Source organism: Helicoverpa zea, chromosome 27 (assembly GCF_022581195.2).
Source record: "Helicoverpa zea isolate HzStark_Cry1AcR chromosome 27, ilHelZeax1.1, whole genome shotgun sequence".
NCBI lineage: Eukaryota > Metazoa > Arthropoda > Insecta > Lepidoptera > Noctuidae > Helicoverpa > Helicoverpa zea.
Window position 1 is genome coordinate 2,519,921 of NC_061478.1, and position 13,849 is coordinate 2,533,769.

The 13,849-nt window shown below is 40.4% G+C and overlaps 1 protein-coding gene across 1 annotated transcript in view; it reads left to right on the top strand.

Annotated features, from left to right (window-relative positions):
- LOC124643304 (dymeclin) overlaps nucleotides 1-10,961 on the top strand; it is a 68,063-nt gene extending 57,102 nt beyond the window's left edge. The window contains exons 7-17 of the mRNA XM_047182236.1: nucleotides 1,238-1,380; nucleotides 2,606-2,818; nucleotides 3,391-3,467; nucleotides 4,253-4,375; nucleotides 5,918-6,043; nucleotides 6,903-7,065; nucleotides 7,852-7,950; nucleotides 8,389-8,447; nucleotides 8,879-9,049; nucleotides 10,091-10,216; nucleotides 10,693-10,961. Coding sequence (XP_047038192.1) covers nucleotides 1,238-1,380; nucleotides 2,606-2,818; nucleotides 3,391-3,467; nucleotides 4,253-4,375; nucleotides 5,918-6,043; nucleotides 6,903-7,065; nucleotides 7,852-7,950; nucleotides 8,389-8,447; nucleotides 8,879-9,049; nucleotides 10,091-10,216; nucleotides 10,693-10,845 — 1,453 coding nt within the window. The 3' untranslated portion in view covers nucleotides 10,846-10,961. The remainder of the gene's footprint in view (nucleotides 1-1,237; nucleotides 1,381-2,605; nucleotides 2,819-3,390; nucleotides 3,468-4,252; nucleotides 4,376-5,917; nucleotides 6,044-6,902; nucleotides 7,066-7,851; nucleotides 7,951-8,388; nucleotides 8,448-8,878; nucleotides 9,050-10,090; nucleotides 10,217-10,692) is intronic.
- The last annotated feature ends 2,888 nt before the right edge of the window (nucleotides 10,962-13,849 follow it).

Here is a 13,849-nt window from a genome sequence, read left to right on the forward strand (position 1 = left end):
GCTGGGCCCCGCTGGGGTTGCTGACATCTCTTTGAGGAGCGCGTGGAACAACGCGCGCCGTCGACACGGGTCTGTCGTCTAAGCAGACAGAGGGACGATGAGCCACCCAAACTCACCGCCCACAGACCCACGCCTACGGTGGCCGGGAGTCATCATGCGACACCCGGCGCCCATGGTGTCTACCTGGTCCTGCGCGGCGACCGGGATGAGAGGTGCGTACTCTCTGGCGTTCCGCTTCCTCCTTCTCGAGCATGACCGCCTCGCAGAAGGAGGCGACGGCATCCCATTCCCTCTCGCCCCGGACCATGGCCTGAACCAGGGCCGGACGCGAGAGGTCGCCGCCGCCCAAAGCCTCGACGAGGACCCGGTATTGCCCCCTCCCATGCGGGGCACACCAGGACTGTGTGGTCCACCGTGTCCTCGGGGCTGTCCGCACAATGGTGACACCCGGGCGCCTCCTCACGACCGATTCGGTGCAGGTACCTCCCGAAACAACCGTGTCCGGTGAGGACCTGCGTCATGCGGTACGTGAGGGCGCCATGACTCCTCCCGAGCCACTCCTCAAAGAGGGGACTTACCGCCACGATGGTGGCGTGCCCTGCACTGGGTTGCGACAGTCGCTCCCTCCAGGCCACCATGAGATCGCGCCGGAGCTCTGCCCGCTGCGCGACAACTTGCCGCGGCAACGGGGTTTCCCCCCGCTGAGCCTCCTCGCGCCAGTCGTACAGGCGCAAGAAGACTCTCGCCTCCAGATCCCACGGTGGCAGTCCGGCTAGTAGGCCAGCTGCTTCGCGGGAGATCGTGCGGTACCCCCGGATTAGCCTGATGGCTATCACCCTTTGGGGCACGTTCAGGTAGTGTACGGCCCGCTTCCGTACCGAACGTGCCCATACCGGGCCCCGTAAAGGGCCATGGACCGCAAGACTCCCGCGTAGAGTTTACGGCAGGGGGCGTTTGGGCCTCCCAGGTTGGGCAGGAGCCGCCTGAATGCAGCACCTGCCTTCTCCAGTTTGGGGCCCAAACGTCGGAAATGCTCGACGAAGTTCCACCGGCTGTCGAGGACGAGTCCCAGGTATTTCATCGCCCTCTCGACGCCGATGGGAACCCCCCCCACCGTGATCGAACCCGGGACCTCAGGTTCGGCAGTCCGGCATGGTGACCATTGCGCCATCGAGGTCGTCGAAATATTCTGCCCCAGTGGGAGCTTCAAACTTAATATATTTTCTATACATTTCAGGACGTTATTCCAAGGTCGTTACGGGATGCACGCCCCGCTACTAGTGAAGACTTTACTGAATAATCTATCAAGCATGTTACCTGCTCCTCCGAGTATGTTCGGAGCTCACGCTGCTGGGGGCAGTCTGCTTATTAACTTGGCTTGTAAGTTTATTTACCTGTACTTATTTTCTTCCCGCGTCTGGGTAAAAATGTAGCCTGTATGTTGTTCTTATGTGTAAACTAGGTTTTATTTTAAACAGTTCAAGTTTTTTAACTGTCATGGAATCTTTTGTTGTATGGGAGCCCCTTAAAAGATTTATTTTGTTCTAGTTGTCCCTATTTGTTGCTACATATTTATAACAGGTCTGCATCATCTGCAAAAATTTGAATTATCTAATTTTTCACGTTTATGAGATACAGCCTGGTGATGGACAGATAGCGTTCGTCTTTTTCCTTTGGGCATGGAACCCTAAAAAAGCATTTTGTGTTGAATAAACATTTAATCTATCTTTAACACTGGTTGCTTTCCCACTGTTTCACCCGTATCCTGTGGGAACTCCTGCTTATACCGGGATTAAGTATAAACTATGTTACTTGAGAAAGTACAGCTTGCCAATATTGATAGAATTATTCATATCTGTTCAGTTTCTTTCGGGACCTTAAAACTAAACATACAAAACAATGTTTACTCTTTATTAACTAACTACATATGTAAGAAAATCTTTTTTTTTTTTTTATTCTTTAAAAATTTAGGGACTTTTATAACGCACAGCGTATGTCAGTCCCATCGTACCCTAAAACAAGTTACAACAATAACATTTGAGATCAATGGATCAAGGTCATAAAGTCGAACAACATTCTCGCATCTTCGGAAGTTGGCTTACTTAATATATGGTGGAATGTACCGATATTGTTCTTATTCAACCTTAACGCCCTGAACAATTTAAGAAAATCTTGTAATCTTAATTTGACCCTGAATCTTCGATGAGGATGAAATTTTGCACACGCTCTGAGTTCTGATGACAATACATGACTAGCGTGTTTTTTAGTTTTCAAAACTATGTTTTTATTTTTGCATCGTTATTATAGACTAGCTTTTGCCCGCGACTTCGTTCGCGTGGAATAGTGACTTTCGGCAGATTTTTGGTTTGACCAATAGATGGCGAATAAATTTTATTTTTGTATTTTTTTGTAATAAAAACTATCCTACGTTCTTTCTCAAGTTCCAAACTATGTCTGTACCAAATTTCACACAAATCGGTTCAGTAGTTTAGGCGTGAAGAAAAGACAGACAGACAGACAGAAAGACAGACAGACAGACAGAAAGACAGACAGAGTTACTTTCACATTTATAATATTAGTTAGGATTTACTTATTTCATTTTCAGCCGGCCTATGGAACATGATAACTTTCAACACAGCATCCCGACAAACAATCTACACACATCCCCCTCTAGACAGACAGGAGTTACAAGAGCGAGTCAAAAAGGAGCACCCTGTAGCTAACCAGTCGTGCCTCCTTCTGTTGACGTTGGCTAACCATTGTATGAACGATGATAACTTGTATAGAAATGCTCTGCTGTGCTGTGAGGATACTGCAGGTAGGTTCTATTCCTGGTAAAAGCAATTTTTAGAATATCAGAATTCATCCCCCTCTAGACAGACAGGAGTTACAAGAGCGAGTCAAAAAGGAGCACCCTTTAGCTAACCAGTCGTGTCTCCTTCTGTTGACGTTGGCTAACCATTGTATGAACGATGATAACTTGTATAGAAATGCGTTGCTGTGCTGTGAGGATACTGCAGGTGGGTTTGATTCCCGGTTAAAGCAATTTTTTACAATACCAGCGGCTGCAACCACTTTTTGAGGGAATTGGTTCTTGCATTCGGATAAAATGTAGTCTATGTACTCTCTCATGCCCTAGATAAACTGTGTACCAAGATTCATTAAAATCAGTTCCGTAGTTTTGAAAGAAAGCTGGGAAGAGCGAAAGAGTTATTTTTGCTTTTATAATACGATTTAGCGAGAGGATATGGCGACTTTTCTAAGTCAGAAATATTGCAAAAAATTTAGAGTAAAACAAAACACGCCTGAGTCTGACATAAATAATATAATTTAAATGGTAAGTTTCTTATAAATATATTATACATTCACGATTACGTTAACTATTTTCAGAAACTTCAGCCCCGACGCCGCAGCGGGAATCAAATGGTGGACCACAGCTAACTCCTCCTAGAATCGACATGGCTGCCGTGAGTATATCAGGTCTTTCTTATCTAGTAATTTATACCTACGTATATGTATATTACCTTTTTTTAACGACGTCATAAATCATCAAATGACCCCTCCCGCTGTGGGTTAGCAGCGGTGAGGGAGTGACAGACTCTTACTGACTAAAAACCGTCGTGTTCCGTCATAGGCCGCGTATGTACCAGGGCCATGGTAACTCGCGCGAACAATCCCGTAGTATATGACATAACAAACTCTCTTCATCATCAGCCATTTTATTATACCACTGCAGTGCAAAACAACTTTTCTGAGTTTGTATGTACTTTATAAGTAGGTATATCTTGGACACCAATGACTGTGTTTCAGAGCACGTTAAACTGTAGGTTTCGGCTGCCATTGAACATCTTTGGCAGTCTCTACGTCTAATCAGAAGCAAGAAACTCTAACTTAACAATGGTTATAAGGTTTTTCGGTTAACTGGATTGAGGAGGTCAAATAGGGAGAGCAAGGCCTAATTATAATAATTAATGTATGTCTAAGAAAATAAAATATATTGATTGTCTGAGAGATAACATGAATGACAAGGGTTTCGGGGATGTTAGTACATATAACATCTGACAGAGAGAAATAAAAGCAAAATACATATTGTGTCGCCCACAAATAAAATTGGGAATAGGACAGGAAAAATATAGTAATTTTATGTATGTAAAAGTAATAGTAATAATTTATTTGTATTTTATTTTTATGTTTAATATTTTAAAATGTAAATAATATGTTTTGAAATTCATAAATAATGATATCGTTACAGCTACACAAAGCTCTATGCGCGACAGCGGGCTGCGAGCACTCCACACTACTCCTATATCTAATGCTACACTCGTGCAACACGTACAAACGACATATAAGCAATGTGGCGCAGATTGATCAGTTGGTAAGTATACTTTATTTAGTTCATTATTACTGGATTTCTTTATATGTATTTGCATATGAAATTGTATATTAACCATATTGACAACAAAAATAATAACTTTAAGTACTTAACCATTCTAACGCCTTGTGGGAACTTCTTCCCGAACCCGGATAAAATATATCCTGTGTTACTCGGGGATCCAACAGTGAAAGAATTTGAAAACTTCACTTTCACTGTTGGATCGCTACAATATATAATTTGTGAGTACCCTACACAAAAAAAAAAACAAATTGCAAGATATTTCTCGCGGTTTCACCCACGTCCCGAAAGAACTTCCAGAAACCGGATTATTAGATACGATTACCTGACTAGATTAAACCATTTAAACCATTTATTTAGCCACACATACAGTCATTGAAAAATAACACAAGGTATACAAGAAAAAAAAAAAGAACCAGTGTGGCAAGGGGTATATCTCAGTATATGCTGTGCTGGGCACAGCCCTGATTTTCAGATATCCCCTCATCATTGAAATTAAAACGGTACATTTTACACGCACACGAAATTATATAACAATAAAAAAAAAATTAAACTTAAAAAAAAAACAGTTTGTAAGAGAGCTTAGGTAGGTAAGGAGATAGGTAGAAAAAAGTTAACACATCCAAACCAAGTTGCACTACACAAATAACAAATAACACTACACACACATCAAGAACAATGAACGCTGTAAGAGGTAGGTAGTATGACTGACATTACATTAGGTGGTTGCTACTCTAACTTTTGTTTATTGAGAAATAATATTGTCAGATGTTTTTTTAATGTTACCTGGGACATGCTACTACGTAAAGGAGGGGGTAGGTCGTTCCATATTTTCGTAGCAGAGTATTTAAACCCCCCCTTATACTGAGCCGTTCTGTGAACAGGTATCACTAGCTTATTTGCCTCTCTTCTACGTGTATATCTCTGCTGCACGTCTCTAACCCAGTCCAGCTTGTCGTACAAGTATGTTGGCTTCTTTTTAAAGATTACTTTGTGTACCAGACACGATTATATGCATTCGCATATGTAATAGCATAATTACCCCATACGCAGCGGAAATTGCATATTATATTAAAATCTCCAAATTTCATCGTCCAATTCATCGGTGATTCTTCCAGATTCAGGCGATTCGACAATACAACTTGCAAGTATGCGAGGTTTCATGCGATTAAATGTAAAATAATCTAAAATCCAAACTAATATTATAAATGCGAAAGTAACTCTGTCTGTCTGTCTGTCTGCCTTTCTGTCTGTCTGTCTGTCTTTTCTTCACGCCTAAAGTACTGAACCGATTTGGATGAAATTTGGTACAGACTTAGTTTGGAACTCGAGAAAGGACATAGGATAGTTTTTATCCCAAAAATCCTGCGGGAACGGGAACTTCTCAAAAATCCCGCGAGATCGGGAACTATGTGGGTAAAACCAAAAATCTGCCGGAAGTCACTATTCCACGCGAACGAAGTCGCGGGCAAAAGCTAGTTAGTTTATAAATATAATAAATAATACTTTTTTTTTTAATTACAGATAGTGCCGATCCTACAAGTGCTATATAACGCGCCGGACAACAACGCACATCACATATACATGTCGCTAATAGTTCTGCTTATATTGACAGAAGACGATGCACTTATCAAAAATGTTCATACTATTGTAAGTAGAAGTTTATTATAAATTATATTATGGCAAGTATATCTTAGACACCAATGACTGTGTTTCGGATGGCACGTTAAACTGTAGGTCCCGGCTGTCATTGAACATCCTTGGCAGTCGTTACGGGAAGTCAAAAGCCAGTAAGTCTGACACCAGTCTAACCAAGGGGTATCGGGTTGCCCGGGTAACTGGGTTGAGGAGGTCAGATAGGCAGTCGCTTCTTGTAAAGCACTGGTACTCAGCTGAATCCGGTTAGACTGGAAGCCGACCCCAACATAGTTTGGGAAAAGGCTCGGAGGATGATATTATGGCAAGTAAGTTGAAAAGAATACTTTTTCGCATTAAATTATTTTTAAAAGCTAGATAAAGTCGGTATTTCCTATCTGACTACATACACATGACACAATAACAAGAAACACCGAAATAAACACATGTAATAATATAATAATCTGCGTAGCCTTTTCACAACTGTGTTGGGATCGGCTTCCAGTCTAACCGGATTCAGCTGAGTACCAGTGTGCCACAAGGAGCGACTGCCTATCTGATGTCATCAACACAGTCACTGGGACATACTCTGTTGTTGTCTATCCCTACTATTACTATTTCAATTCACATATTTTCATTTTATGTCTATCAACAATTGGCAATACTATACAAGGAGTAAAAAACATATCAAAAATTAGCTGGAATATCTAGCTATCAGTTATCTTAAAATGGATTAAACATACAGAATATTTTATTGAGCAAGTACGGCGACTAACGCTCAATCCTTCTCCGTGTGAGAGGAGGCCGCAGCCCAGCAGTGGGACTATAAAAAGGCTAACGATGATGATACTAATTACTCAATTTTTGTCCACAGATGTTAAAAAACCTAACCTGGTACACAGAGAGAGCTATTTCAGAGATATCTCTAGGCGGTCTGATGGTGCTAGTAATATTGCGAGCGTTACAATACAACATGGTGCGAGTCAGAGACAAATATCTGCACACCAACTGCCTAGCCGCCATCGCTAACATGAGCTGTGAGTTGTGTATACTGCATCTTTAACTGTTCAGCCATTCAACCTTGAAAAAATCATAGAAAGTCACTAGTAGTCTAGAGAGTAATTTTATTCTCACGCTTTTAAGAGAAACGGCTGGACCGAATTCGGTAAAATTTGGTAAGGATATAGCTAGAACCTCGGGCAAGATTTTAGGATACTTTTATCCGGGTGCGCAGAATAGTTTAGTTACATTTTCTCAATATCTCTCGGCCGGTAAGAGCTAGAGATATCTCTAGGCGGTCTGATGGTGGTTACAATACAACATGGTGCGAGTAAGAGACAAATATCTGCACCCCAACTGCCTAGCCGCCATCACTAACATGAGCTGTGAGTTGTGTATACTGCATCTTTAACGGTTCAGCCATTTTAGAGTGCACATGACATAGAGAGACTCTTGATAGTAATTTTATTAATGTGTTTGAATTTGACGCTTTTAAAGTGAAACGGCTGGATCAATTTCAGTAAAATTTGGCATTGATATAGCAAGAACCCTAGTCAAAATCTTAAGATACTTTTACCCGGGTGCACGAAGTTGTTTCTTAATTTTTCTCGGTCAGTAAGAGCTAGAGATATAGTTTATACTTTGACCCTTTTAAAATAGAAACGGCTTGACCAATGTCGATAAAATTTGGTAAAGATATAACTAGAACACCGGGCCTCGATTTTAAGATATTTTAAGCAGAGTACGAGAAGTAATTCCCCGGAACGCGGGTCAAACCGCGGAGATCAAGCTAGTAAATTATATTATGATTATTATTTTTTCAGGTGAATTCAGGAATCTTCACCCGTACGTGGCCCAAAGGTTAATATCGCTGTTTGAAACTTTAACTAAAAGAAGAGCAAGGCTTTGGAACGAGGTTGAAGGTAAATCATTATTATTATTATACCGACGCAGACGACTAAAGAAACGAAGGATGCATTGTGTGAAAGTCGACATGGCTTGAAATAATGTTTCTTGTGAGATGACGGCAGATAGAAGAGTATGGAAGAAGAAAACATGCTGCGCCGAACACAAATAGGGGGGGTGTTATAATATAAGTTTGACTGCTATGTATGTCTGTCTATGGCACATTAATGGCGTCCACGGCCGATTTCGGCCACGGCGGCTGTTCTTATTTAAGGAGATCAGCCAGCTGCGCAGGACATATTATAGTGCACGAGCATTTGCACAGACACAGGTGCACTCACTATTCCTTCACTCTCATAGCCCGATGGTCATCATCAGCTCATAAAAAATGTCATCGTGTCATCAAAAACTATAACAGCTAGTAGATCATTAAATATGTGTTGTTTATTTTTCAGGTGGCGATTTAAATAACGTGGACTTACCACATCACACAGAAGAGAAGACAGAGGAAATGGTAAGTTTGTATAATGTAATCCTAACATTTTGGCAATCACACAGCTAGAGTCCCCATCTTCGGTTTAGTCTTATCCGTCGACCTCCAATGTGCCTATCTGACCCCCTCAACAATGTTATCTTTGCAACCAGATACCCCTTGACAGTATTGCTAGTCAGTCTTTCTGACTTCTGACTTCCTGTAACGACTGCCAAGAACACCTATCCAAGCTACTATTACTACCAGTAAAGTAAGCCACCCGTAATGACAGCCGAAACCCAATAATTTAACATGCCTAGTTGGTCACCTTATTATCAATCAACCTGGCTGTTAGTTAGCTACGAGCTCTTTTTTCTTTCGCCTTATTGATAAATAACCATAGAGTGAAACTTATGAAAATGATTTTTTTTATTCCTGGTGTACTGGTGTATCTGGGTTTTTATTTTTCACAGATGGACCACATATCAGTACTCGACGAAGTCCTAAGGATGCTACTAGAGATAATAAACTCTTGCGTCGCTCACCAGTTGACGAATAACTGCAATGTAGTGTACGCGTTGTTGCACAAGCGACATCTATTCACTCAGCATACGCATCATCCAGTTGCGCAGAATATTGATATGGTAAAACATTTTTATATGACTAAAAAACTGTTATGTTACTTGCGCCACTATGTTGTTACTTTCAGCACTATCAATGTTATGTTACTGGCAACACTATATAATGTTACTGGCAGCACTGTGATAACACAAAATTAAATTACTGGCAACATTGTGTCGTTTTCGGTAACATTATGTTATGATACTGATAGCACTGTGTTTTGTTATGGAAAACTACGTTAATTTACGACAATGATGCGATGCTACTAGAGATAATAAACTCTTGCGTCGCTCACCAGTTGACAAATAACTGCAATGAAGTCTACGCTTTGCTACACAAGCGACATCTGTTCACACAGCATACGCATCATCCAGTTGCGCAGAATATTGATATGGTAACACTTTTTTTTTGTTACTAAAAACACTGTTATGTTACCTGCACCACTATGTGATATTAGAAGAAGAAAGAACGAAAAACCATTTATTAACGCAAACGACGCAAAAGCAACAAAACAATTAAAACTAACGACAATACAAACAGATAAACATTTAAATAAGCTGCATTTGCGTCACCTTGCGAAAAAGGGACAGCGCTCAGCATAAATGCTGTGCCTCGCGCACGCAGGCACGATACGACAGCGCTGCCACATTATATATGCAGACTATTAGGGCAATATTATATTGTTTCTGGCAACACATTGTTATGTTACCAAAAACACTTTGTTATGGAAAAATGTACTGGCAACATTGTTTTATAGAAACAGTAATAAAATTACCATCAAAACTGTTACATTACGGCAATTACTTTAAAGTTGTTATAACGCAAGAGAAATCTGTTTACACGCATTATCCACTTATGTAACTAACTACATAATTATTTAATGTTACAAGGCTACATTATGAAATGTTACTAGCTACACTGATATATTACCAGCAAGTAACGTGTTACCAAAAACACTATGTTATATGGCAATAATTGCAACGTACACTAACGCGCTGTTGCATATAATCTCTGATTATTATTTATAACGAGACTAAAACAAAATTATCTATTCTTGTTTTCAGGTAATAGGTTATTTCTCAACGCGTTTGCAACGCGTTCAGGAAGGTGCAGGCGGTGACTTGGGCGTAACCGAAGTATTGCAGTGCATTAAGAAAGGAGCTGAGCAATGGTCTAGCGATAGACTAAAGGTATGTGATGTTTTATAATTGTGAAATTATCTTATTATCTTACTGATAATCACCAATTTTTAATCAATTGTTCAAGAACTAACAGTTTGCCTATCTACCACATTGTGATCTTAGTAATTTCTTCCGTATTTCGAAACGCACGTTATTGGTGGGCACCGGCTGTCATTTGAACAACTTGGGCAGTAGTTCCGGGTAGTCAGAAGCCAGAAAGTTTGACAACTAGCCTCAACAAGGGGTTTTGGGTTTCCCAGGTAACTGGGCTGAGGAGGTCAGATAGGCAGCTCCTTGTAAAACACTGGTACTGGAAAAGGCTAGGCAGATAATCCTGATACAGTCACTAAATATTGATTAAACTACAAAATAAGTTTAACAAAACTTAGCTTTTATAAGATCTCGATACTGTTTAAAATGTAAAGTTCGCTTTTTTTATATGAATGTTTTTGGTAGAATACTAATTTCTCCCACTTACCTTCCAGAAATTCCCCGACCTAAAATTCCGTTACGTCGAAGAGGAGAGACCAGAAGAATTCTTCACTCCCTACGTGTGGAGCCTGGTGAGCTCCTGTGGCGGAGTGTACTGGGCCAGTGAGGGGGGGGCGAGGGCTTTGGGAGACCTCCTCGCTTGCTGATCGACGAACTGTGTAATATATGATGTCGTGGTCAAGACGCTTATGTGCCGATGGGGTTAAACGATAAAATATATGTATTGTATTGTAAAATGGCTAATAAATTGTTACTGTAATGATTTCTTGAGTAACATTTTCTTGGTTAGTTGAGTAACTTATCAACTAAACGCAAAAAGTAAATTAATGCAAAATAAATTTATAGTCACAACAAATGTTTTGTTCTATGTTTTTGTTTATGGCAAACGATGTCGACAATACAAGTCAAATGTTATTTTAACGCCCGCTTTTTGGTGCATGGCAACACCAAATCAAAAATATCCGCGCTGTCATTAATATCTAATTCTGTACTTCCTTTCCACTGTAGTTATATTTATTCCAAGATTTTATTTTATTTTCTTATATGTAATAGTAAAATTATTATATAGAATTTTCTGAACTTGTAATGTGACAATATGCTAACTGCTATATTTTGAAACGTTTTAGAACTCTATAGAAATTAATTATTGCTTTGTAATCGACTTGTGTAATTAGTTAATTAATTATATTAAATATGTATCTAATTAAACTAAAACGATGAGGTAGTATAATAGTAAATTTCTACATTGTGAATTACTATTAGAGTGACTATAATTTATTTTATAAACAAGAACCCAGAATTTTTTTTTAACAAAAAGTAAAATACATTTTGATAACTCATTGACTTGCTTTCTGGCAGTAAACCTTTATTAAAGTATTTAATATAAAGCTATCCGAGAATATAATTCACTTTTGAAGATACTGCAAAATATTGCATTCCTTGGTACATGACAAAACTTGGAAAAAGAATTTTAATATATTAATTGATCTCTCTCCGGTGGTGTCGGATTGCCGTCCCATCGCGCTATGAGAGTGAAAGAATGATGATGATGTTCTCCTAGCCGATTGTCGGCTACGGCGGCTGTTCTCATGTAAGGAGATTGACCAACTACGCAGGACATATTATAGTGCACGAGCATTTGCACAGACACAAGTGCACTCCCTATTCCTTCACTCTCATAACCCGATGGGACGGTAATCCGACACGACCGGAGAGAGATCAGGCGCAGGACCGACATTTACGTGCTCTCCGATGCACGGGTGTATCAATCACCAGCTTCCAGGCTCCGGGCTGCTTTGTGAAAGTCTTCTAAAACCCACAAAGCGATTTCGGCCCGACTCGGGAATCGAACCCGAGACCTCGTGCTCAGCAGCCGCACTTACGACAGCTAGACCAACGAGGCAGTTAAAATAGGAATTTGAAGGAATAGTGAGTGCACCTGTGTCTGCGCAAATGCTTGTGCACTATAATATGTCCTGCGCAGCTGGCTGATCTCTTTCTAGAACAGCCGCCTTGGCCGATAATCGGTCGGAACGACATTATTGATGATTTCAAAATCAATTTAATTTTAGTTAGTTTTGTAATTACGTGTCTGAATTCCAATGTAAAGCGTAGTATTTATCAAATCATAGCATTTGTGTTGTTTTAATCATCTTCATATTGTGTACAAATCTTTGTCATTTACATTGTATTTTTAAAAAATGTAATGTATAGTTACCGGCACGGATATTGAGCTCGCGGCGAAAGAGTGGGGATCGCTTTGCGCACTGTACACTTAGGCAATAAACCAATAAATTGCTTCTGCGCAGATGAAGGTCAGGGTTCAATATCCGTGCCGATAACTATACCTAAAATTTTTCTTTTGTTTTTTTTTATGCTACTGCTCCACCTGCGTCTTAACGCGTTAAATTTTGGCATTACGCAGATGTGGCCAACGTTTTAATGTCAATTTATACTAATGGCAATATTAATAGCATTAAACGTTAAGCGATAACTCGGGTGTCGGTTTTTTGGACACATCAAAGGGTTTTAGTGCGTAGCTTAGAGCGCTAAGTGATGTTGGCTACATTAATGCCATCTCATTGCACGCATGCAAGGACGAGTGTAGATACTTTGTTTAAGCGGTAACTGCATTTTACGAGCACGATAATGGAATGGTCAAATGAGAAAGCTTTAGTTTTTAGAATTATTTTGTGTGCCTAAGTTTAACCTCTTTAATGTGTGTTAACGCGTTACTTCATGAGGGATTAACTCTTGCGGCATTGTAACCTAAGTGTAGCCAACACGCATTTTTAATGCAATAAGTAACGTGTAGTTGGCCATTGACATTAACGTTAACGCTAACGCAGGTGGAGCAGGAGCATTAGAGTAAAACTCTCAATAATTTGAAATAACCTGTCTTCCTTAATACAAGATTGTGAAAATTCAAACGAATGTATTTGTATGTAATCCTTTGTAACCAATTTAAGTTTGTATTCCACACACAGTTAGTAAACTCCGAAATTTTACACCGCCATATGGCATTCTAAATATATATTTTTTTTAACTATTTAACTTATTAACTACTTATCACAAACTTCATTTATTTTAAGTACATTCTCATCAATATAGTGCCTTTAAAGAAGGAACGATTTTACGCTATCGAAAGTAATTCTTCCAATTAAAATTTTACTATTCATTCCAAGCTCACAAAATTTTGAAAAGCTGGAATTCGTAAAATAAACTTGAAAGCTCAGCTATTTGAATTAAATAATAAACTGTAAATTAGAATAACTGATCTTTTTTTAACGATGTCAAAAATCATCAAATGACCCCTCTCCCGCTGTGGATTAGCAGCGGTGAGGGAGTGTCAGACTCTTAGGCCGCGTTTCCATTGACGCGGAGCTGGGCGGAGAGGGGCGGAGAACAGCGGTGAAAAGTGGTCAGTGTTTCCACTGAAGCGGAGCTGGGCGGAGAGGGGCGGAGAGGAGCGCAGCTGGGCGGAGAAGAGCGATGAAGATTTTGAATGCACCTAGTGACGTAACGAAGACAACTGACACACTACACGCGAGTCACGCACCGCCCCGCTCCGCACCGCTCCGTGCCGCCCCGCTGTCCTCCGCTCTGCACCCCAATGCTCGCTGTCCTTCGCACTGCACCGCCTCGATGTAT